General features: G+C 39.5%; 1 protein-coding gene across 1 annotated transcript in view; it reads right to left on the bottom strand.

Annotated features, from left to right (window-relative positions):
- Positions 1 to 25,968, bottom strand: part of LOC139719541 (autophagy-related protein 2 homolog B-like) — a 67,286-nt gene that overhangs the window by 21,747 nt on the left and 19,571 nt on the right. The window contains exons 4-20 of the mRNA XM_071630956.1: positions 21,282 to 21,384; positions 14,545 to 14,786; positions 13,472 to 13,701; positions 12,829 to 12,925; positions 11,977 to 12,065; positions 11,239 to 11,365; positions 10,149 to 10,277; positions 9,017 to 9,133; positions 7,830 to 8,166; positions 7,162 to 7,342; positions 6,096 to 6,194; positions 5,433 to 5,618; positions 3,914 to 4,017; positions 3,017 to 3,180; positions 2,560 to 2,665; positions 2,034 to 2,220; positions 1,018 to 1,160 (exon numbers count right to left, since the gene is read on the bottom strand). Coding sequence (XP_071487057.1) covers positions 1,018 to 1,160; positions 2,034 to 2,220; positions 2,560 to 2,665; positions 3,017 to 3,180; positions 3,914 to 4,017; positions 5,433 to 5,618; positions 6,096 to 6,194; positions 7,162 to 7,342; positions 7,830 to 8,166; positions 9,017 to 9,133; positions 10,149 to 10,277; positions 11,239 to 11,365; positions 11,977 to 12,065; positions 12,829 to 12,925; positions 13,472 to 13,701; positions 14,545 to 14,786; positions 21,282 to 21,384 — 2,641 coding nt within the window. The remainder of the gene's footprint in view (positions 1 to 1,017; positions 1,161 to 2,033; positions 2,221 to 2,559; positions 2,666 to 3,016; positions 3,181 to 3,913; positions 4,018 to 5,432; positions 5,619 to 6,095; positions 6,195 to 7,161; positions 7,343 to 7,829; positions 8,167 to 9,016; positions 9,134 to 10,148; positions 10,278 to 11,238; positions 11,366 to 11,976; positions 12,066 to 12,828; positions 12,926 to 13,471; positions 13,702 to 14,544; positions 14,787 to 21,281; positions 21,385 to 25,968) is intronic.

Raw genomic sequence — 25,968 nt, 5'->3', positions numbered from 1 at the left:
TGGACGCACACATCAGTGCGCTTTGCCGCACATTGCTGTTGCTATGTTGTCATGAGTATTCTCTCTGCCATTTCTACAATCATGCCGGGGAGGTGGGAAGAGACTTCCCCACCTCCCAGAATATGATATCTTTATACAATTCAGGTTTTAGACCTTGCAATCCCCTAAAAAGGTGTTGAATCAATCCCTAGACTAGAGTGGTAAAGAACTGTGAAGTATTCTTGCAGAGAAAAAAAAAATCCTGCACAAATAAAGATTGCACTTTCTTGAATAGAATACGTAATAAAAAAAAAAATCGTGCAGCTTGTGTTTGGAAGAAAATGAACACAATATTACGATGCCCACATTACAATCATGCAACAAGAAGTAATTTGGTCATCAGCAATGCATTTCCACTGCCGCAAATGTATAAGTGTCTTTGATGTAGACTACACACCTACAAACTGGTGCTGAAATAATCCTCAAACCCGAGTTGGAGGAGGAGTTGCACGTCTAAAATCTTTCCCAACTCGGGTTTGGGGATTATTTCGACACCGTTTTCTAGATAAGGGTAGTCTGAATCCCAGACCCTTTGCCAATTAGATCAATTTTGCCACTCCTCGTGTATGGATTCAAATGAGTGCTTTCTTCTGTTATAGGTCAATGTTTGTACAAGGGATTAACTGTGCAGATAAGAAGCTTGGCTGGTGAGACAAAACGGTGTCGAAAACCCTAGCAAAGCATTGTTTCACTCGGGTTGCCTTAGACGGACTGTATTCCTAATGTACACATCTCAAAATGAGCAATCTAAGGGCTATATATCTCACCTTGAGCAACCTATGAGCTATGTACATCAAATTGGGCAATCAAATTGAGCTATATATCTGACATTGAGCAATCTAAGGGCTATATATCTCACCTTGAGCAACCTATGAGCAATACATCTCACATTGAGCAACCTATGAGCTATACATCTCACATCGAGCAATCTACGACCTATGTTTGTCACATTGAGTAATCTCATTGCTTGCAAGCTACCTGTTGTAGAGGGTCTCCAGAAAGTCCTTGCTCTCCAGGAGTATGTTAACGCGAGGTATGTTGAGCTCCAGCACCAGTCTGGAATTGGACGTAGTCTTCTTCACAAAGTCTCTGATCTCTTCCTGATCACCAGGCATGACCATCTGGACAGACAAATGGACAAGGGTGAGAATACATGAATCAGGCAACATCAGATTCCAATTACTTCTTACAGATTTTTTTTTTTAATTTAAGTTTTTAGTCTGATGTTGTCATGTTTCACCTTAGCAAATGTGTGCAAATTGCAAGTTTCATGAAAAGCAAGGAGAAAACTGGGTTTGGGAATGAATAAAATATTTTAGATGAGGCTCCAGTGACGTCATCAAGCCATGCTGAGGAGTCAAAACTGCATATGGGAGGCCCCCATATGCGTGGATAAGTAAGTAAGCATTACATCCAATGTCCCATGATAGCCAGGCATGTACGCAGTACATGTACTGGGTGCTGGAACTGTGCGCTTGAAACAGACGCGATTTGTTTTTGCCCCTCAGGCAACGCATCATTTCATGTCATTGAACCTCGTTGATATTTAATCAACAGCAGAAGAAAGACTGTATAGGCAAGTGATAAGGATAATACAAAAATCTAATTATAAAAACAAAACAACACAAACAAGGCTTGTAGAAAAGAAGAAAAGTAACAAATGTTACTGCTGTGAGTGCATGTGATGGAAATATTGCCGATTACACGCTATGTGTTTTCCTTTGTTTCTGAAGTATGTGAATACATAAAAGATAGAAGGGAAAAGTATGTGGGGAAAAAACAAAAACAAAGAGCAAAGAGGAAGTAAGTGGAGATGGAGGCAGATTCAGAGGAGTGATAAAAGATAGACTTCAGGAGGAAGTGAAATATTGCAGAAGGATATGAAAAGAAATAGACACAATTAAGACGAGGAGCGAGGAACTCCTCAGTAAGGGGAAAAACAGAAACTACACTACAAGAAGATGAAAAATATGAGGCAGAATCTGCATTCATACCTGTTCACTTTCATACATGACCTTCTTGGAGCTGAAAGGGGATGGCTCCTTGTCCTCCTGATGATAGAAGCTTCCATTCTCCCAGGACAGGTGTCCATTGGTGGGCGTGTCTGGTCCCGATAATCTCGCCTCCTGGTCCTCTTCCAGGATGGATGGCTGAATGGCTGGATTCACTATCACAAGTAACCTACAGGGAAGGTGACAAAATGGATTTTTTTTTTTAATGCATATTAACAAGCACTGCATATCATCATCTTTGGTTTGTTTTTTTCTAAAACATCATCATTAGCATTAGCAGGCTAATTGTTCACTAACGATATGTGAAAAAGCATTGCTCTTAAAATGAATGAGTGTTGTCATTATACACTGCACAATTCTGAGGTGATGAATGAGTTCAACTGTATGTTATCCTCTACTGTACATTGCCATGGCAACTGTAATTTATGTCACCACCACAAGCAGAAGCAACACAATCAAGTATTTATAAACATTAATGCAATCTCGGCGACTTATTGTTCAGACCCACCTTGGCCAGTTGAATGTCCTGTCTGAGTTGCATGAGCCATCTGGTCGTCCTTCACTGACTTTGAGGAATGGTACTGGTTTATCGTCTGGCTGAAGTTTTAGAGATGCTACAGGACCAATCAAAAATGACAAGCGGAAAAGATACGAAATTAAAGGACAGTGCAAAGAAGTCACAATGTTTGACACAGCGCTGGATGATTTTAACAAATCACACCTCTGTCTCACGGTACCATAACTACTAGTACATAATGGATATGCAAGATGACTGGTATGAAAGTGATAAGCGAATCCACATCAACTTCTTTAACTCATTTATTTCACATCTTCTGAGTCACTTAAAAGTAGTCTGGAGACCAGGATTCTCAGTATGACTTTGGGAGATTATGTGGTGTTTAGACATTTGTCAACCATGCTCCCACTTAACCTGAAACTTAAATAAGTATCTTCAAGCCCCTAACCTTTGACCTCTCTGGCCTTGGTTAAAAACTTCTGAGAGCTCCTGCTGTCCCTGAGGGAAGTATTGAACTCTGCCTCAGTGATCTCCACTAGAAGCACTTCACTGCGTAGCGACCTCCGCCACCAGGCTACCTCACTCATCCTCCGCAGGTCGGGGATAGGGAACCTATAGAGTAGAGGTGAGGGAATCAATAGTGGAGATAGATTAGACCAGTTGCCATAGCAACACACATCTACTTAAAAAGCCTCTAGTTTGACAAGCATTATATCTGAATGTAGTCATATAACAAACGCCCTGCTCTCCTCGAAAAAGTGCATTTATGATTGGTGTCATCAGTTTCAAATGGCAAATCCTACCCCCCCTTCAAAAAAGAGAACATGTAGCATCCTTTGATAGCCAAATAAAGCATTTAGACAGAAATTATTTGCGACCAAAACCAGTAACTTCAATGACATAAAAAAAAATAAATATGTGTATATCTGTTGAATACTTCACGGAAAAAAAAATACCAAAGTCACTTTCCGCAGAATCTATTCAGCAACATGAGAGCCAATATGCTAACAAATGAACATCAGCATCACACATACCCTACTGAGCATGATGTGTTTTTGAATTGGATAACTGCTGAAGACTACTGTAAAACGAGAAATTTTCGCATGCATTTTAATTTCGCGAATTTCGCGAGCGCCAAAATTCGCGAAATTAAAATGCACGCGAAAGTTTTTGTCTACACTACATGCATTGAAAACCAGTGGCAATTCGCGAAAATTTCATGCCACGAAAAGGGCTGTCAGCTCCAATTCGCGAAAATTTCATGCCGCGAATATATCATGTTTTACAGTATCATCAACCAGAAGAAAATTATGGTACAAAGAAAGCACATGTCGAATTATCTCACCTAAGAGCTACCTCTGCAGACATACAAGTCACACATATACTAGTCTGCAAGTCAGACCCACTCGGCATGTCATCAAGAGCTTGCTTGAAGAAGGCCTGTTTGTTCTGAGAAGGATGAGAAGAGAGAAGCGTTGAGGTGCAGCTATAATACATCACCAATTACTGTAACAGCAAAATGTGGAGTGTGGCACTGTCAATCTTAATAATGTCCCATGCATATTGAATGCAAACTAGTTTTTTTGCAATGTATAGGCCAAAATATCATACAGTAGTCTAAAGAATCACCAGGGCCCTGTTTCATAAAGCTGTTCGTAAAGTTACGAACAACTTACGAGCAACTGGTGATCACTTCTGATGTGCTATACTTATCAGAATTTCCATAATTCAGCACAAGAACTGATCACCAGTCACTCGTAAGTCGTTCATAACTTTACGAACAGCTTTATGAAACACCCTCAGGTATTTTTTTCTTTGCTTTTTTTTTTCTTTTGCAGTTTACAATATGAATATGAATATAACTCAGACTCTCCATGAGTTCTTACAAATTTTGATTCAATTTCAACAAGAAAAACCACTGAAAGGTATGTAATTTAAGACAAAAGTATAATATTAAGCTGATTTACAATCATGTACAACCATAGCTATCATACGTTTTCCCCCCATAAACATTTTGAAAGTGGGTATCTTACATCTATATTTATCATTGACATGTTCATTTCATATTGCACAGAAGAGAAAAGTCACAGGAAAGTCACAGGAAAAGTCACAATTTTACATGACTGTAAAAGTGGAAATTTTCGCGGTGTTGAAATTTTCGCGCATTTCGCGCAACCAGAAACTAGCACGAAAATAAAAGCATGCAAATATTTTTGCTTGCCATATGTTCCTGTGCGTGATGTCTTGATTCTGCAGATTTAAAAACACGCGAAACTCTTTTTACCCGGCCAAGCGCGAGAAAATAGTCTCGCGAAAATATCCACTTTTATAGTATTCCAAAGAGAATGCCCAGTCAGCAAGATGAGACAGGAAATGGAAATAAAGATTGCAGAGATGTAAATGGACGCAGAGATGATCAGGGAGATGGTACAAATGAAAAGGAATGAAAGACGACAAGGTGGAATAGACCAGATGGCAGGGCCCTCTGACAGAGCAGTGGGAACACTAAAGAGGCTACCCTGGACAAAGAAGACCAGGGGGGCATTTCATGAAGCAGTTTGGTCGGATATTTTTCTGACAAACTGTTACAAGCTACTGAAATCCTTGCAACTGATTGGCTGAGAGTAAGTTTATCCGACAACTTTGTCGGACGAAATGCTTCATGAAATGCCCCCCCCCCCCCCCCCCCCCATCATTTTTATTGTTATCATCATTATAGAAAAGGAGCCTGGAAGCACGGAGATATAGCTAAGAGTGTCGTGAAGATGGACTAAAGGGGGAAGAACCAACATGAAGAAAAGAAAGAGAAATAGTAAAGAGAAAGACAACAAAGGATGATGAACCTGAGAATGCCTGAAACCTACTAGACTGGTATTTGCCTGCATGGAGCAGTAGGTATGTGGACCAGACGTATCATAGGCATAGGTTGGCTGGGGATGAAGGAGCGTGTAGAGACGGTCAACCAGGGACATGTCCACTTCACAGCTGACCGTGCCCAGTTCAACGTTGACATCCAGTGTTGGCTTGACCATCTGCCTCCTCTTCGATGACTGGTTTGGTGTGAAAAGAAACTAGCAAACATCAGAAAAACAAATTTCCCTGCAAATGTAATGGTACCTCATTGAAAGTTATCATAAAGTTACCTATCATCATGTACATGACAAGTTAACCCGTTGGGGACGAGTACCGAGTATACTCTGGCAAGTGTCTATGGGAAATGCGTGTTGTAGCAAAATCAAATTGTCCTCAACGGGTTAAGAGATGCTGGAGGAAATCTTCTCATCCTATCACAGTTCACACTGTGTTCACACTATCACACTTCCAGAAGTAGAACTAGATGCGCAACCACAAAAATACATTTTCTCAAGCAAAAACGTGAAGAAAGTTGACATTCTACCTGAAGTACGACTTCATGATATGCAATAAAAGAATAAATTGATAAAACCTTAATTTTCTTACCTGTTTCTGCAGCATAAACACTTCATGTTATGTGTGGATTGCACAATGGCATCCAAGAGTACACTCACCTGATTTCTGATTCTTTGAAGGTGTTTTAATTTGGTCCTGATGCCTGGCCTTGGTACAGCGCCTCCTTCTTCACTTGAAGCACTGCTTATAGATAATATCTGTTTGGGTGAAATAAAGTGCAAAAATAAAGTGTAAAGATGCTGATTACTTGCGCCATTAATTCATCTGATGCCGGTCTATCCACATGGAGCATACGAAATGGTGTGAGGCAATTATTATGGCAAACAAGTATATTCTATCAAGATGTATCTCTAAGTACATATTACACAGAGAAATAATTTGGTGCACAGTTGGTTATTATTGTAGCAGACATGCATCTTCTATTAAGTACTCAGTATGTTCCATCAAGATGTACCTTCTATTAGGTACACATAACACAGAGAAAGAATTTGGTGCTCAGTTGGTAATCATTGTAGCAGACACATATTTTCTACCAAGTACTCGATATATGCTATCACGACATATCTTCTATTATTTAATTAAATACTCAGTACACTGTATATGCTATCATGATGTATCTCCTATTAAGTGCTCAGTATAGGCCTATGCTATCACGACGTATCTTCTATTAAGTTCTCAGTATATGCTAGCTATCACGACGTATCTTTTTGCATACTGTAAAAGTGGAAATTTTTGCGGTGTTGAAATTTTCGCGCATTTCGCGCAACCAGAAACTAGCACGAAAATAAAAGCCCGCGAATATTTTTGCTTGCCATATGTTCCTGTGCATGCTGTCTTGATTCCGCGGAATTAAAACACGCGAAACTCTTCTGACCCGGCCAATCGCGAAAAATTAGTCGCGCGAAAATATCCACTTTTACAGTATGTTTCACTCACATTACCCTGAACTTGAATAAAGTCGTGATCAAACAACAGTGCTCAGTATATGCTATCACAACGTTCTTTTATAAGGTACATATTACACATAAAAAGAATTTGGTGCTACATGAGGGAAGCAATTTAGTGTCCCTTTATGAGAAAGGAAAAAAAAAACCCAATCAACATACAACTTGTAGCATATCACAATTTTGCAATAGCTGGTAGACTATGAGGAGCATCTCTGACCTGTATGTGCTCGGCTGCTGGTGGGGCAAGGCCGGGCAGGCTGCCTGCTTGGCCAACACTCCCCCTGCTGAATAGACACTCCTGGAGGTCAACGTTCCCAACAGACATCTCCACAAGGGTCACATTCCAGTGGTTGTTCATCTTGCATTCACATTCCAGTTTGAAAGGACTGGCTATCAATCTGAGAGTAGGGAATATGGAGAATTGGAGTAAGGCACACACACTCATGCATACAGGGAGAGCTAACAAGGCATGAGGACTGCTATCAGAATATCCCATAATCTTAATTTACAATTGATGGAATAGCATTGCACGTTGAAATTTTTAATGAAATCTACTAAATCAATCATTTTTATACTTCGACCAAAGACCAAATTTACCAACCAACTAACAGACCAAATATTTTGGATGGGTAGCTCCGAATGGGCAACCGAAAGGCACATAGCTATAGGCACCTTCAGTGCAGAGGCATATGAAATGACATTATCCAATATCATATGAATATCATGTTATTTACACGTGACTTTCAGACAAGTAAAATCATGCATAACCTTTTGGTGTGAAATTGACAGATAAGGTATCTTAGCTCATAGCTTGTTAGAAAAAAAAAACCCAAAAACTCTTGCACATAGAACAAATAGAAATGAGAAATTGTTTTCTCAATTCACCTAAGGTGGTCATACGGACAAGCTGCCTCAAATCGTTCATTCCACTCTGCTTTGTCCTTGGGGAGGAAGACTGCTCTCCCCAGCAAGTGGAAGAAGTCCCCTGCCCGCTGAGACAGTACTTCTTCCCGGGTGACCCCTCCTCCCAAGGTGGTCCTAGAGGAGGAGGGTGTCGCCGTTGGCAACGTCGATGATGAGGAGGACGAGGAGAGGTTCTTGGAAGCGGAGACGATTGGGGGAGATGATGGGTCCTCGTGAAGGATGGTTGTCGTGATGCTCCTGAAGCGGATCTTGTACCGTGTCATTTCTGACGCGTCGTCTAAATGGTCTGGATAGCCCGCTGCATATATTTTGATGGACAAAAAAAAAAAAATCAGCACACAGATACACACAAAATTTGGTCAGGAGAAACACCAGTTAGTAACGTATTTGGTCAGAGAATTTTAAACTTTCATCTGACGAAGGATGAGATATTCTGACGTAAATGAATAATTCAAGATATCCAATACGCATACAAAATGCAGTTGTCTTGGTATATCACAGAAAGGGTCTAGGGCAATTACCCCCTGGGCAATTACCCTGGATCCTTCCCCTGGCCCTAATCCTAATCCTAATCCTGAACCTAATCCTAACCCTAACCCAAACTCCTAACCCTAATCGTTACTCTAACCTTACCACTAACCAGTATTTAGCCGGGGGTAATTGCCCTCGAGGGGTAATTGCCCTGATACGCACAGAAACACACTAGAAAAAACAAGTACAAAAACACTGATGTCCAAATTTCTACAGGAAACGTTGAACATGGCAATTATGTATCAAATGAAGACAGTCATTCATTATTTATATATTGCATGAAAAAAGTTTATCATGCTCAAATACGGAACTTGATCCATTTCCTTTTTTTTTTTTCAATCCATATCTTTTACTTCAAAGTAAAATTCTTACATTTTTATTTTCTTCATTGCCAAAACAAGATGTCTGAGAGATTTTAAAAAAATGGTAACAATACTTTAATCACAACACTTGTAGTATTGGTTTACTGTTGTGTTAACGTTTGTACACAGTGAATCCTTTGCTCTGTTCGTGAAAATGTTTCTGACTAGCTAGCAAAAAGATTACTTTTTGAGCACGGCTGTTTAAAACTGGGTACTGTTTATGTCCAGGAGAGTGCCTCGACACGTGATCCATACCTTTCTTGTGTCTTTGCTTCCTGTTAGCTGAGGGGCGCTGCATGGCTGTAGCCATTGGGGAGGCTCCTGGGCCCCGGTACAGAGTGCTTCCGTAGCTCAGCCTGGTTACGCTGCTTCCTGAAGTGAATAAATGGCAAGCAAAAAGATTCCTGCTAAGATGAATCTAACACAGGAAGTATACTTGACCCTGTGCCAGTATTATACTCTTTCTGCTACATGTATGCAACACACAGAAATGCACAGCGGTATACCTGTATCACTTGTTTGTTTGTTTGTTTGTTTGTGAGTCACAATGAGTTAAGGACCCTTTTTTCTGTAAAAATGATACCTCACATGCACCAGCTCCCTCTTTACTTTTAGGAAAATATGATATTCAGGCATATTGATGTGACTACAGTCACACTGCTTTCAGGCACATTTTTTTTTTTGTCTGGTGTGCTCTTGACACAACACATTATTTTTGTACACCCACACCTTTGGTGGCAAAAGTTTAGACAGACATACATTACTTGGCCACAACATGCACACTGCTTAACAAATAGGAATTCAAACTCAAATAATTGCACCACAGAAGTTAACAGCAGAATATTTTTTTCTTTTTAGAGGCATTGCAAAGCAACCAGGAGGCCTATGAATATTGGAATAAAAAACACTTTGACAGATGGCATATGTAGCTCTGCTGCAAAGAAACTCTGAAGAAAAGCAAACATATACAGCAAGAGTAGTGCAGTGGCTCATGTTCTTAGATAAGACCTTCATCCTGTCCAAGAAGAGTACAGTATGCATTTCTTCACAGTGTTTTTGCGGAAATTAGCTCTGACTATGCTTATATACCGACTGGCTCCTTAATACGCAAGTCTTAAATACACATTACTAGTCTTCTTCATACGTTACATATATTGATATCCCCTTACAATGTTTCTCCCTTATCCTTTAGTTTATAATGAGTTGAAATTCAACTTCCAATTTTCATATCAAAACGTTCAACAAATATCTAAAATTATTGCGGTTGACACCGGTATATCCCTTTACAAAAGCTTTGATGATAAAGTTACGTATTTATGTCTGCTTTCCCATGAATATTTACTTTCACTAGCAATCGACATTCGATCTGTGACGTGTCGGTTCTGACCTGTGCGACTGGTGTCAGTGGAACAGGAGCTAATGGAACTGGATATGGAGGATTCCATGTCATTAGAGTTTGCATACGTGGAAAGCGACATCGTACTACCAGTCATGGAGAAGAAGACTTCGTCTCCATCTGAAAATGCAAAGAGCGAGAGCACAGCGGGTTAGAGGAGGGTGACGGGGCAAAAGACAGAGATTGGCAGAAAGAGAGGACAATGCCATAGGAATTTACGCAAAACATACACGTACCTGACAAGGTAAAGAAAAGGTCAAGATTGACTCAAAGACATCTCACTCACACCACTACAGACTAGGAACTCTTCACTTGAATTTGAGCTCTTATCAATATTATTCACACATGACGATACACCATGTGAGTGAGTGTGTGTGTGTATTGAATTGCTATGGGCATTCACCATTCAATAACAGCTACGAAAATGAATTCTGAGTATGTCTGCATTCTTTTACAAAGAATGATGCAGTTCTCAATCACATTTCTTGAGATTTGTATACATGAGTGGAACATGTGACCTTCATAACAAATAACAATTTCAACATATTATGAACTTATTATGATGATTTGAATGAAGCCTACATTTGGATTAAGCAAAACAAAATTCACAATCCTGGAGCTGATATAGAAGTAGTAAGACTGGAAAATATGCGTGTTCTCTCAATATGGCTGTCAGCTGACTCATAGCTGACAGTCAGGGGCAAGGCTGGGTGACAACTGGTGTGGAAGTCCTTGTGAAGAACGGTTAGACTGGGACATGATCTACTAGCTGTCAACTTCTTCATGTCTGTTGTCACATGCATGCATCAACCGAGAAAAAGAAAACGCTCCACTCTTTGAGCAATCTTGCCCTCGGATCCTATTGTGAGAGGCTGCCACTCAAGGATACCACACATGCGAAAGAAGGCCAGACGCTTCACTATCAAGAACACATCTCGCTCTTCTCCTCTTACTGTACTTGACGGATCTCGTATGGAACAGAATTCACAAGCACAAGGCAGCATGTTGGGAAGGAAGTGGAGGTGCAGGCAGCCAGGATGCAGCTAGCCAGCCAGTGAGTGATCAAATGAGTGAGGCTCACCAAGGGAAGGGTGGAAGGCCAGATCAGCATCATCGTCGTCCTCGTCTTCGCCGACGCCCCGCAAACCCCAGGACTCCTTCCTCAGCCTGTCCTCCTGTCTCAGATGGTGTTCTGACAGGTGATGCTCCTATAAAACACAAAATGTTTGCAGCGCACTGTCAAACAGCAATAGGTGGAACTGTGGAATATACATCTTTCAAATGAATAGTCTTGAATTATGATTATATGGGACAAACAAATGCATACATGTAGGTTAGATGGAGCTCTCTAATGTAAATATTATCATATGCAGTCTTGAACTATGATTCCAAGTGACACACAAATGCATAGGTTAGGTGGAGTTATGTAACGTAAATCTTTTCATATGCACAGTCTTGAAGTGTTGGAAGAGACACACATGAACACACACATGAACACACATGCACAACATCACTTACAGTAGAAACATTACCATTCATTCAATCTTAAATTAGACCACAATACTGTACACAATTCCAAATTAAGTTGAAACAAGGCTGCTACATATTGTGAAGACCTAAAGAGTACTTCTATTGGAAAGAAGCAACACAGTTATCACAAGTAAAACATTCATCACATCTTGGCCATTACCAATGGAGTGCTGCAGGATGGGGGGGGGGGGGGGAGGAAGGTGGTGATGTGCTATACTAGAATGATAAGTATGATCTGTGTTGCTAAGCTATGCTCTTTTTTATAATAAATCTTGTGTGAATTCCTTACCTGAAGGTCTGTCTCAATGCGCTTGTAGTCCTCTGCCTGCATCACCTTGTTGGGCTGGCGCCCTCTAACGGTGGCCACATCAGAAGTCGCTGTATGCCGCAGTAACACACACAGACAGGGGTTTTGACTTTGCCCTTTGACAGTTCATTACTTCCTGAAGCTCTATGAACATTTATCACATACTCTCTACCCACAAGCAAAAGTGAAATGAGGGAAGTACTTTAAAACTTCACGGAAGATACTGGCCTGCTTCACTTCAGGCAAAAACAAATAATGATATAAACAATAAGAAATGGAAAAATAACTTAACAAAAAGTATGAAATGTAATTCAAGTTTCAATACTGCCATTGCTAGATAGGAAGACTGCAACAATTTGTGGCATCACAGTGAGACAATGATATAAAGAAAATATAAAGAGAATTCCACAAAATTTAATATTAATGAAAAGTAAACATTTCTTTCACCTGTTAATGACATAAATGTTGAGGGCAATATCACTCCCTCTGCCTTCTGAAAGACTCCCTCTGCCTTCTGAAAGAGGTAAGTCTGTTGCAACTCTTTCATTACGCTGGAAAAATCAACATATGTTAAATTCTCTTTATATTTTCTTTGTATGGTTTTCCTACTATGACATCACGAATCGTTGTTTTCTCACCCAGCAATGGCTGTACCAAAACTTTAAAAATTCACGACTTTTGACTGGATTGTCTGATTATCCTCTAACTTTCACTGATATGTTCTACTAATACAATGTATTTCTGCATGCACTCAATCCACATTTATACTTGGGTACCAAGCATCTTGGAGAGACATTGATGATTTTAAGCTTGGGGATTATATGAGGTACCCACCAGGTGAGAGAAAGCCACTGAAGAGCTCCGTCAAGAGATGTACTTGCTTTGGAGACAGGAAGAAATTAATGGACGCAAGGTGGATATCCACCTCAGCCTGGCAATTGAAAAAAATAATAATAATGTAAAGCATACAAGGGGTTAAAGGATGATTCAGTACTTAATACCCTATCAAGCGTACTTTTGGAATTATTTGTCTCTTCCACTGGCAGGCATCAACACACCATAAACCACAGTCAAACAAAAATCTGACATTCATATCTTCTGAAGGAGCAAGAACTAGGCATTGCAATCTGAAGTGCAGATTTGGGGTAAATTTTGGTATATTCAAATAATACAAATTACTGGTAGCATCATAATTCCTGTCCATACAAGCATGTATGCACATATGAACATATGAATGTATGTAAGTTTTTCTATATCCATCTTTCATCTGTTTTTTTATCCATTAATTGATCTGTCCATCTTACCATTTACCTCTCTATGTATTTATCCTGTACTCAGAAATAAAGATGCAAAATGTCTAATATATAGGTTTCTGTCTTAAACATGCATTCCTGAGCATTGTCTTTTCATTTGCTAAGCAGAGGCTATGCATCACTGCCCTGCAGTCAAAGCTATTGAATGAAATACAAACACCCACCTTAGGCCCTGCTACATGCTCATTCTGTTTGACAGTGACTTTGAGTTCTTGCTTGCCAGCGCATTCTCCGACCAGGCAAGACCCGAGGAGGTCGGCTGGAGAGTTTGTCGACCGTGGGTCGTTGAGTGCATCCATGACGCGGTGATGCTGGGGAGGCATCTCAGGAGAGGAGGCAGCATTGAGGAAGGTGCTCTGCTCCATGGCTGGGTGAGGACCGCCCACAGTCACATCTGAGGGGTAATAGCAAAGGACCGCATAAACACTGTGGAGTTTTACATGCCCCCTCATGAATAATTCACATCATCAACATCAACATCTGTATCCCACGGCAACAGAGCATGCTCAGACTTCACAATCATCTGCACCATCTCAAGTCACCACCACGGGGCATCTCTTAACTATCTGTTACGTCTCCTGCTGCTATCTTGCTGTTTCTAAGGCCAACAAGGCATAGAAAGACTAAGCTTGAACATAGAGTAAGGTAAACGTCCTATATAAATATTTGGTGCCACCTGGTAACAGAGAATGATATGACTATGTTTAATCAGGTCATCACAAATGATCTTCCAGAGGGCCAAGCCATTAATGCATGCCCAAGATGCTCTACCAGCGGCTACATGATTGATAAGGTTCATAAGTATGTGCCTCATTACTTAAATTGCAAAACTTCAAATTCAGAGGCAATGGTCTCAGATATTCCATGCAGTAGCATAGTGATATGGAAATAAAAAGACAACTGGGAGTGTGTGATACCGGTGAACACCTCACTATACCCTAATTTATTTTGTCTATTGTGATATACTAAAAAAAAAGTCTCCACAAATGTGTGATATGTTAAAATCAAAAAATCCATAGACTCATGCCAAACTTGTAATTCTTGAATACGCACCATCTTGCATTTTTTTCATTGTTGCATACATACAGTTACAGTGATTTTTTTTTTCTCTAAACCTGATAGTATTGCCCATATGAAGTGTGTGTACAAAATGATGGGCAGTTTTTCTGCTGTGCCCCTGCATGTACTGTACATTCTCTCCACACCTAGCATCACATGCTCATCACATGCTCATTACCTGCAGCCACACCTACATTCTCCATGGCAACTGGAGAGGATGGAGAGACCGAAGACGATGCCACCCATGCTGCCTGCCGCTGCTGCTCTGGGAACTCCTCGCAGCGGATCGTCACGCCCATCATCTGCAGGTTCTTGTTGAGGAAAGCCGCTGGTTCAAAGCGCGGCGGCTGGGAAGGGTCCACACTGCTCCCGAGGTCCCTTGCAGCAGCCCCCTGGGCCTCCTCGTCGAAGAATCTTAACCTGGTTAGAGATGGAGAGAGGGGTGAATGAAAAACCATGATAACCTCATATCTAGTCTGTATCATGCCATCATTTTACTGAAGGTGAATAAAGTACAACATTTTACAATCATTTGTGTGTGTGTGTGTGTGTGTGTGTGTGTGTGGGTGGGTGGGGGGGGGGAATCCTCCGTCATACATATACAACTTCTTGTGACAAATGTGCCATGACAAGAGAACATGGAGGGAAAAACTGTGCAAAGTAACACCTCTTTCCAACCCTCTCATCCTTTAACTCACTTTTTTTCCCCTGGATGCTGTCTTGAACCAGTTCCATAAACACATCACGGTGGAAAAGGTCTATCATTTGCAAAGAATTTTTGACTAGGTTATGCCAATTCATGCATCAATAACAAAAAATCTAGGACAGGGTTTGAGCTGTACATCTGATTTGAATTATTTGATTACTTTGTCTGCCCTTGAGTAAGGTATCAAAGCTAACACTTGATACAGGCAGGAATCAAGGTTCAAGACCGGCCAGTTTTACATCTTGCCGATTGTTTCCTGTTTCTCCAAACCCTCACAAGAGATCAAAGTGTCCAGGGTGGTTTGATGTCAGGTTTGAATACAGTAGGTGACCGCCCAGATCTTTCTTTCTTTCTTTTTCTTTCTCCATAAATGGGTCTAAGGATTCCATCCAACCCAGTGTTTCTAATTACAACATATTTACCAGCTTTGCACTCTAGACTTCCAAGGCACCATCAAAGGGAAGGGCCCTTCTTGAAAAGCTTAGAAATATTGACATAAAAGTCAGTTTATGGTCACTAGAGGACAGTAGCTCTAGATGCAAACAGTATCATATGGGGAAGACCCTTGCTAAGAAATGGACAGGTTTTGCTTGAAATTATAACTTCAAGCAATAATTCATAATAGACATGAATACATGTATGATGATTTATCATTACCAGGATTGGTCTCAAATATCTGGCTCTGTGTAAATGGGCAATGCAAAAAAAAACAAACAAAGAAGCAACCCCCTGCCCCCCCCCCCCCCAAAAAAAAAGCAATGGAAATTTGCTACTGGTAATATTATAATGCCAAAATTGAAATAAGTTGGATACAAAATTTGGATAAATGCTATTCCCCTAAACAACTGCCATGTTACCATAGAGAAATGAAATATATTTTTTAAAAGCTTTGAATATGAGAGACATAATATTTTAGGTTAAAAACCATTCATCTGAAATTTTATCAACAACTGCTATTCTGGCTCTCAGATATTTCATAGACACTTTGCAACAAAATTAATATTAATTTTTTCCAGATGATGATATGTCAACATCGTCAAATCAAAAATCCTTGAAATAGTTAAAAGCCCACAACAGATATTGTACCATTTTTTAAAAAACAGTTTAACAAATTTGTAACTTTTCATTGTGTCCATATTACTTGCATGTTTGTCTCTATGCCTGAATATTTACGTCTGAAGGCATCCGAGTGTATACAGTCGATCTACATATGGTCCCTTTTTAAAATGAATGGTTGCATTTGAGTACTACATGTGTAGATATAGTGTGGATTTTTTTTTTCATTGAAATCAAATGGGATATATGATATCCTATCTAACTTTGGACTTCTTAAATTCCTTGGCCAGTTTTTTTTTTTTTTTAATGCATTGTTTAGGTAACCAAACAACACCAACAAGAAGTTGGCATAAAATAAGTGTCCTGTCACATGAACTCGACCTGAATCTGGAAGTTGATTTATGAATGACCATGAGAAAGTCACAGTTCAGAGAGAAAAAAAAACCCCTCTAACTCAAAACAAAACAAAACAAAACAAAAACAATGAATACAGAGGAAAAGCTGCAATAAGCAATTCCACAGACATGTGAGTTTTAACAATCAATCATGCCTTCTCATAGGAGGAGTCTGTATTTGTTCCTCTAGAAGTCAATTACACAAGGCACGCCAATGAGGCCCACAATGCAAAGTCGAGTTCGTATTACAGCCCCACAAAGAAATATCCTTCGCAGGAAAATGAAAAGTTCCTAAATTTAGCGCCACTGTGGGATTGTCTTACATTGATCATCTCGGTACAAAGGAGACATCACTGAATGCGTCTGGACCGAAATTATTTTTAGCTTGGGTTTCTTTTTTTAAGGAATACATTTTCCCACCCTTTTTGGTGCAATTTCTGATTTCATTCCCAGTTTACGCATGTCAACGGCCAAATAAACTCACAACCCTACAAAAAGCTCACTGAGGTCATTTGAGGACAAGAGATCTGGATATGATAAGGGAGCTGAAAGACATAATTTCATTATTAGAATAGGTAAGTGTCTAGTAAGTCCCCTCCTCCCTCTTCAAAAAAGAAAAAGAAAAAAGAAAAAACAAAGAGTATCCCCATGTCATGGATGATTAAAACCTTGATAGCACAGCTATGACTTTGTGATCATATTTGTAAGAGGTATAAACTGTCTTGACTCAAGGCAATTCATTAGATTTTTATTTTTCTTTTCAATGTTAGCGCAAGCAAAAGTAATTGCGTATTACTCAGACAACTACTGGTATACATATCTGGCAGAGTACTGTGCAACGTTGGGTTTCACTTTGTGAACATCACAATATTCCACAGCCGTCTTGAGATATGATAATGATGGACAAGCATAAACATACATCCGGTGCACAGTAAAGCAATTTCTCAAATCAATATTAATCACACCCTCATGACTTTGTCATTGCTCATCCTGATACAAGTAAATAACAACACTATGCAGTTGTTTTTATTTTCAATGTATCATTATTCATAGTCCATATCACTGAAAAAGGCATGTTTCAAAATGCAAACTTAACCATAACAGAATTAAGAGTCTGACTTCATAGTTCGCCAGGATTGCAAACTTGTGACATACTGAAAAAAAAAGATTAATATGATAGGGTACAGCTTCCTTATAACATTTCAAATGAAATGCCACTCCCCCTTTGCATCCTTCATCCCTGTCATCCTTTCTTTTCCCCTTCTCTCAACATCCCCCCCCCCCCTCCTCTTCCTCCTGCCCTAGCACCTCCCCTCCTCATTCCGGTCCCCACTTGCCACCAAAGCTTCAGAGGGCTGTCGACCACCCAGAGGGCTCCGCAGATTTCATTTACAGTCTGTGAAACAACATGTTTGGTATTCTTTGGCTGGTGGGGTACAATTGTTGTTTGTGGATTTTGCCCAAGGGGATGCCTACAGATAGGCGGGGGATCACAAAGCGCTTGTCCTTCACCCATTTCTATTGCACTGATTGCCGGAAAAATACCTCATAATCACCTCCCATCGGTGACAGCTCATCCAAACAGAGCGGGTAAGAATGGGAACAATGAAATTAAAAAGCCCCGCTCACGAAAACAAAGGGGCTGGGGTAAAAATTCTCATGTTCGGCTCCTCTGAAATGCATTGTGTAACACCGTGGCAGGCTCATTTCGGCCTTCAGAGTGTAGAGTACATCTTTGTTCCAGCAAACATACCAGACTCTTTTCACCAGTTTCTCATGATCACGTTCACGACCAATCCAAGTTGTACTTCATGGCCACAGTTTGTACTCCCCTCTGCTTTGACATCAGGAGCTCTTGCCAGAAATTTCTTTTTCCCCCCTTTTTGCTTCTTTTCTCTCTTCAGGGAAGTGGGGGAAACAATTTTATATTCTTCCTCCTTTCTTTTGTGGGGGTGGGAAATAGGAATGACCTTGGGTCTGCGGTGCTATAAAGTACTTCTCAATGACACTGTTGATGCCAAGAAAACCAGCCTGGGGACACATGAAATAAAAGAGAGCCTTAATGACGTATTCTAATCTCCTATAAATGACATTTCATTGAAGTCTCCATTTCACATATCAAAAAAAAGTTGGGTCAAGTTCGAGTTGGGAGCTGAGCAGCATCCTCCAACTGAATGCCATCCCACCGAATCGCTGTCCTTCGTCGGCTAATCCCATTGTTCATCACACACATTCCAAATCTTTTCACACATTCCAAGCTGATCACGTTCAAGGATTACGGTAGCAATCTACAAAACCCCGCGAACTGTAAGATTCTATGGAAAAGCATATTCATCAAATGGCCCGACATGAAAAGTGCAAATATATGTAAACATCCCGTGACATGACTTGCCACAAGAAAATGAAACACAAGAAAATGAAACACAAATATGATATATATGCCAATGAAGCAATCTACAAAACCCCGCGAACTGTGAGATTCTATGGAAAAGCATATTCATCAAATGGCCCGACATGAAAAGTGCAAATATATGTAAACATCCCGTGACATGACTTGCCACAAGAAAATGAAACACAAATATGATATATATGCCAATGAAGGCTTCCTGCTAGAACTTTTATGCCTGTGTTAACAAGACTGATCATGTCATCTTTGCAAGCTCAGTTTTATATATCGACAGTATTAATGCTTTAAACAAAGATTCAACTTTTGGAACTTCTTGTCCATCTTCACTTTAAACCTTTAGCGATGAATCCAGGTGGATAGGTACCAATGTCATCACCTGATGTATTTCTCTATACCCAGGTATAAGTATGATATGCTTGTCCATGACAATGTGTGCAATCAACAGATCAGCTACAGCTGTATCAACAATTTAAATTAGGTAAGATGAAATGGTTTCAAACGAGCATATAAAGATCATCTTATGAGTTTGTATTCTTCCCGTTACTGATTTGTTTGAATGTTACTTTTATAATGTTATCTACTTTCTGTGATCGTACGGTTGTGTCTGTGTTTTGTGTCCTTCTTAATGTGATATTTTGTAATTCCGAGGTTAACGAGTCATAAGACTTTAAAGTTTTTTTTTGTTGATCCCCATTCACATGAAATATGTTCTTTAAGTTTGTAGTATGTGTCTTTGTACTTTTATGTATTTTATGATAAATGAAATAAACTGAACTGAACTGAACTGAAACCGATGCACACCACAGTTGACACATCAGCTTGTCTTTACACTATAAATCAACCTTTCATTAGCCAATCAATACAGCTGGATTATTTGCTATAATTCCTTATGAACCGAGCTAACCTTACACCTTTGTATATATCATCATAGACTGCAATTTTGAAACTTATTTCAACTTTTTGCTTGACGTGTTGGCCCCACTCCCCTCCCCCCAAAAAACAAACAAAAAAACAAAAAAACAAACAGACAAACGATATGTACAAGCGTAATGCTGAGATAATGAAGACATTTGCTAACGACTATCACATTCCTGATTGCTCCAGATTTTCTGTATTGTTTGTACCAGTAGGCAGAAGACCACACCAGTTCGATAGTTCTGTAAGTACTTGATCATTCAAACGCATCAGTCAAACAATCCTTTAAGCTGAACATGGGCAATATGGGAATGTACACAATGAAATTAACAATTCTCGGAAGCTGCTTTGTGGGCAGGTATGCAAGATAACCATCAAGCTTGAGTTTGTCCCATCACAGTCACAAAATGATTGAACATGGCTGTCGGTGGTTTGTGGAGGTTGTAATCTGAACATGAAATAGTTGGCTCCACATCAAACTCTAACATCGTCTCTCTTTTCTCTCTCTCTCATCGCTTTGAGTCACAACATCAATCACTCACTTCAATACCTGCTCAACAGTGTTATCACAGTCAGATTCCCACAGTCCTGCATCTTACTGGGGGGAGGGGAAAGACCCATTTCATGGTGGGATCTGGTAGGGGATGGGGGCGGGGTACACAATTGTTTGGGTACCACATTTTTCACTGGCGAGCATTCACCTTCCGATCATCATACAAGCATGGACATAATCATACATGCCCTCAAGCTCAAGGTCACTAGAGGACGGATTCAAGGAGTGCCATGGAGTTTAAGCAAGGGTGGCTCGGCCGGGAGAAAAACCACACAGAAATCTTCCACTACACTTGCTTCCAAAAACGTTGGTTGATGCACAAGGGAGGGAAAAACATTGACCTCCCATTGGGAAGGAGAAAGAAAAAAAAAAAGCAGACAGAAAGAACAGTCCACACTGTCTAAGATAACCATACAACAATAACATACAATATCTAACACTATCAAGACACATTGAAGCTTGATTACTTGTATCTTGTCATGAAAAGTTCAAATATATATATATATTTTTTACATAATACAACCTCGACCCATATGTACAAGTTGTAACATCGATAACAACGCAACAATCTTGTCTATCTTGTTTTAAGTAGCACACTAACAAATCACATATTGTCATTAATGTGCTATTCAGATTTAGAAGCTATGACAACATTTGATTTGAAGATTTTTATTTCTTTTTAAGGCAGTTTGTAATGTTCATTCAAGGACAACTGAAAATACAAAATGCCCTTCGAAACAATGCAACAATTGCCACTTCCAATGGAAGGGGGGGGGGGATGATGAATGAAGTTTGATTGATAGTACAACCTGTGATTAATCAATGTATAGCTTAAAACAAGATTCATGAATGCTGATTTTCTTTTTTTCGCACGTGAGCTTACCTCTCTATGTGCACCTCCAGAGCAATACCAGTGCTTGACCCCTGTGGAACGTGTTCCAGCCTCACGACAGTGTCTATCAATGTCACTTCCACCCGCATCAGGACTACAAGGGAATAAAAAAAAAAGGAACAAATAAAGCAAACAATAACTCTCCATGCTAATTTCAATCACAATCTTTACAACTCAAGCTCATGTACATGATTAGGCCATCTACTGTAACAACATTCTCTCATTTTAAAAAAAAACTAGAAATGTCGCTTTGGCGACTGGTATGCCTCCGCCATAATGCATGATTTTCCCAATAGGTCTAGATAGTACATGTGGACAATGTGTGATTACATTTTCACAAAATTGGCAAAATATTGAAATGACAAGTTTGTCACAAATGTGTTGAATGTTCACCTTCCTTGACCTAGGTTTAATTGGATGAATAGGAGAGCATGTATCTAGGGATTTAAGGACTTTTAACTTCACTTTGACCCATTCATACATTTAGGCATTGAGCAATTTTCAAGGTACAGGTGTGGAGAAAAAGTGCAATTTCTGAATTGAATAGTAAATTGTTACCATTTTCATCTGGCCCTTGACCCTAAAATTCATTTAAGATAATCACTTTCAGGTAGAACATGCATAATATGTACTAAGTTTCAAGATAACTTGAGCCACTTCCGAGATATGGAGGAAAAAGTTAGTTCAGCACTTTCACTTGATCTTTGACCTTTTGACCTTTGAGGCAAAAACAGAAGGAAAAAAAAACTTTCCAGAGAATTTCTATTAGGTTACACATGCATACACCAAGTGTAAAAAAAAATAACCCTGCTGGCATTGCATAAATATGAGGGAAATAGTAAAATTGTGAAGTGTTGCACTTGACCTTTGACCCCTGACCTTTGACCCCATGAACCCTACATTCTCTAGATAATCACTTCCAGTCAGTACATGTATATACTATGTTCCATGAAGATACCTTGAACAATTTTCCAAGGTACGGAGAAAAAAAAGAAGTTTTAATATTTTTACTTGACCTTTTGACCGTTGACCTTTGACCTCATGACCCAAACTTTCACCAGAGAATTTTAATTGGGTAATACATGTATACACTAAGTTTCAAGAAAATATCTTCAGGCATTCAATAGATATGGTGGAAATAGTGACATTTTATGTATTTGACCCTGACCTTTTGACCTTTGACCTTTGACCTCATGACCCAAACTTTCACCAGAGAATCTTAATTGGGTAATACATGTATACACTAAGTTTCAAGAAAATATCTTCAGGCATTCAATAGATATGGTGGAAATAGTGAAATTTTATGTATTTGACCTTGACCTTTTGACCTTTGACCTTGAGCATGTGCACCCAAAAGTTGATAGGCACAACTTCACCCCCTAATACACATACATGCCAAGTTTCATTAGGATACCTCAACAGGTTTTGATAGTTACCTTGTCCACAAAATTCATTACGGACGGACGGAAGGACGGACGGACGGAAGGACGGACGGACGGACAACCCGAAAACATAATGCCTCCGGCACCACTTCGTGGCGGAGGCATAAAAAAAAAAAAAATATGGTGCATATTCTGGATATGTAGATCTGCAAACTTCTTATCATACTACGGGAAGTTTTCAGATTAACTCTTTTAACATAAATCCCTTAACAAATCTAATGATATCCATGAATTGATCCTGTAAGAGTCATTGGAAAAACAAACAAACTTACTTTCAAATAAGAAACCTCTTCATGAGCACAGATATATAAATGCATTACTGTGACACTTTTGACTACATGAAGTGACCAAAGTATCTTGCAGTTGTAAGGATATAGAAATAATGTGTCATACGGATATTTAGTCATGTGATGATGACCATCACTTTCTTACATGTCTGTAACCAGAAAAGTTTGCTACAAATGCACCCACAAATGCCCTCTGACTGCAGAGGTATGAGCATGAAAATCTTTCAACTTCACAAAATACACTGTATTCTACTAAATGGTAGGCTGTGGAAAGGTCTGCATTATTTTTTTTTTCTAAAATAATATAAACCCCTCCAAAAAAGTTTGGAAATTTGAATTTGATCAATAATTTCTCATTTTTCCTTAGAAATAATTTATTTGTGCTTAATACCACACAAAGATTGTTTAATTCTCTTTAAAATGATACCATACTTGTTATGATTATCGTATACATGGAGGTGCAGTGCTTACAAATATGAGGTAAAGTCAGAATTTAAAAGCTGCAAAATGGCCCAATTTTTGACGTCCCTAATGGAGTTTCCTCGTTATGAGTGAGTTCCCCATTGTTTCTTTGGTGTTCATTTACTATATCAGCATTTTTATGGAGTGAAACATGTATGCGTTCAACCAAACAGATAAACAAACAAACAAACACACACACACACACACACACACACACACACACACACACAAACAATCATTACTCAAACCATTTCATCTCACAGAACCTCGCCACATTAACCACAACAAGGACATAAAGAAGTGAAATGGCATGGTCTTGGTTTTATTGGAGTTTCATCTTTATTTTGTCTTCATTTTGTTGTTATTTTGGTCTTTACTTTATGTTTACTTTGTCTTTATAATTGTCAATGAACATGATCGGGGCTCAGTATCTGGTGGACGACCCAAGTGCTTGCACCACCGGCTGGCACCGTGTCCTCATGCTGTTGATTAGCTTCATGATTCGCTGCTGAGGAATGGCGTTCCACTATCTGACGGAGTCCTGCCAATGTCGTTGCATTTGTGACCCTCTTCCCCACAGCTCAGCCAAGTTGATCCCAAAGATGTTCTATGGGGTTGAGGTAGGGGCTGCATGCAGGCCAGTCCATTCTAGTGATGTCCTCTTTCTCGAGAAAGTTGTGCACAAGTCTCGCTCTATGTGGTCTTGTGTTGTCATCTTTTTGAAGCATCTCAGCAGACAATTTGCCCTATGGCGCGGGCTTTTTGAACATTGCCTACACGTGGCATGATGTACAGCCATAAAACTTGATGAGCTATCAAAATTGCCTGGAATGGCACCACTGAAAACATGAATGTGAAGTTAAGATGTCTATTGAAATTTGCCTTCATGGCTGACCAGTTGAGAACAAAAGACATAACACAAAAGAACATGTTCTCCATTTACTCTTCACGACCATTCTCATTCATAAGGACCATTCTTGTTCATTTTGCAGCTTTTCAATGCAGACCTTATCAGACATTTTTTAGTACAGCCCTTTACTTGATAGCATAATCATAATGAGTAGGATATCATTTCAAAGAGAATTTAATAATCTTTCCATTGATATCAAGCATGTATTGTATAGTGCTTACAAACTGGAGAAATTTACAACTGAAGTCAGATTTCCAAACTTTTTTTTGAGGAGTTTATATAATGTCTAAATACTTGTTGATGACAGTTCTGTCAAGTCATAATAAACCGCAATTTACACTTTATTCATCTAATATACCAAACTGCATTTGATTTCATCTTATGTGATTCCCAAATAACTGATGTATATCATTGCACTATATATATATTTTTTGCTCATATTTTCTACTGAAATAAAAAGGACAAGGGGGCTTTAACATTCACACAATATAAATCACACTCTCTGTGCCCACAGGACATGAATATTGCTTTAATACAGTCTCAGCGAAAAGAAGAAAAAGACAGATTCTGCCAATCCATTCATTTCCTTACCTGCCCTTCTTTTTTTCTCCCTCCTACCCCACCCCCTTCTCTCTCTCTCTCTCTATACACCTGTCTTGTATCCTGCAATACACTTTTGTTCCATCACTGCAGTGTTTGCCCCGCCTTCCTGTTACCACCTTCCCCAGGTCCCAGGGTACATTGACCTTGAGTGAATGAGAGCACTTGAGCGCACATGACATGAGATTAACACTGTGTGCTTACACAGCTCGCAGGCCGCCTGTCCATCTCCGACTAAATGGAAATCCTTGAGTTATATCCACTTTTCACAAATGTTTTATTATTCATGGTCTAATAATTCGATGTAAATACAGTTCCTTTGCTTCTGCCGGATTTTCCAAGCTTTAGAAGAAAACAATGGTGTAATCCACGTCGGTACATGCAGAAAAGGCACCAAGCAAATAACATGTGGACATATCAAATATTAGTCAACTATTCTTTACTTTTAAAGCCTGGAACATCAAGACTACCACAAAGAGAAGGAAATAGGTTCTAATAATTGAAAAGGCTGATTACAGGTAAGGAGGGTGTACTACCCATTAGACAAACAGAAATATCACTGTAAGTATTTCTTTCAAAATATATCAGCCATACTGAAAATGTTATAACATAAATATCTCATGCACACAAGGCCAATGTAAAGCCATACACTGATTATATTTAGCTACTGCACGCCTGCAGCAATATGCACACTTCCCTTTCTATTACGCCAAAGTTGATGAACAATCATGAATGTCAAACTGTATTAAATATAAAGACAAACACTGTTCTCTTCTCATATTACTCAGAGAGACAACTACAATGTAGTATCAATCTTGAAAACCTGAATGTCGTTCTAAAGTCTCTGGACTATTTTTATCACCCAAGCCTCTTCCTCCAAGGACTGACTGAGGACATATCCAAGGATTACACCATGCTGAGTGTGACGTAATCCCCTGCAAGACACATCCTGCGTACATTGTATTCATTCATCTTCT

This window comes from Diadema antillarum, unplaced genomic scaffold (assembly GCF_040938485.1).
Source record: "Diadema antillarum isolate AM-2024a unplaced genomic scaffold, OU_Dant_1.0 scf00000111, whole genome shotgun sequence".
Taxonomy (NCBI): domain Eukaryota; kingdom Metazoa; phylum Echinodermata; class Echinoidea; order Diadematoida; family Diadematidae; genus Diadema; species Diadema antillarum.
Note: the sequence above shows the minus strand (reverse complement) of the source record. Positions and strands in the feature narration are given on the sequence as shown.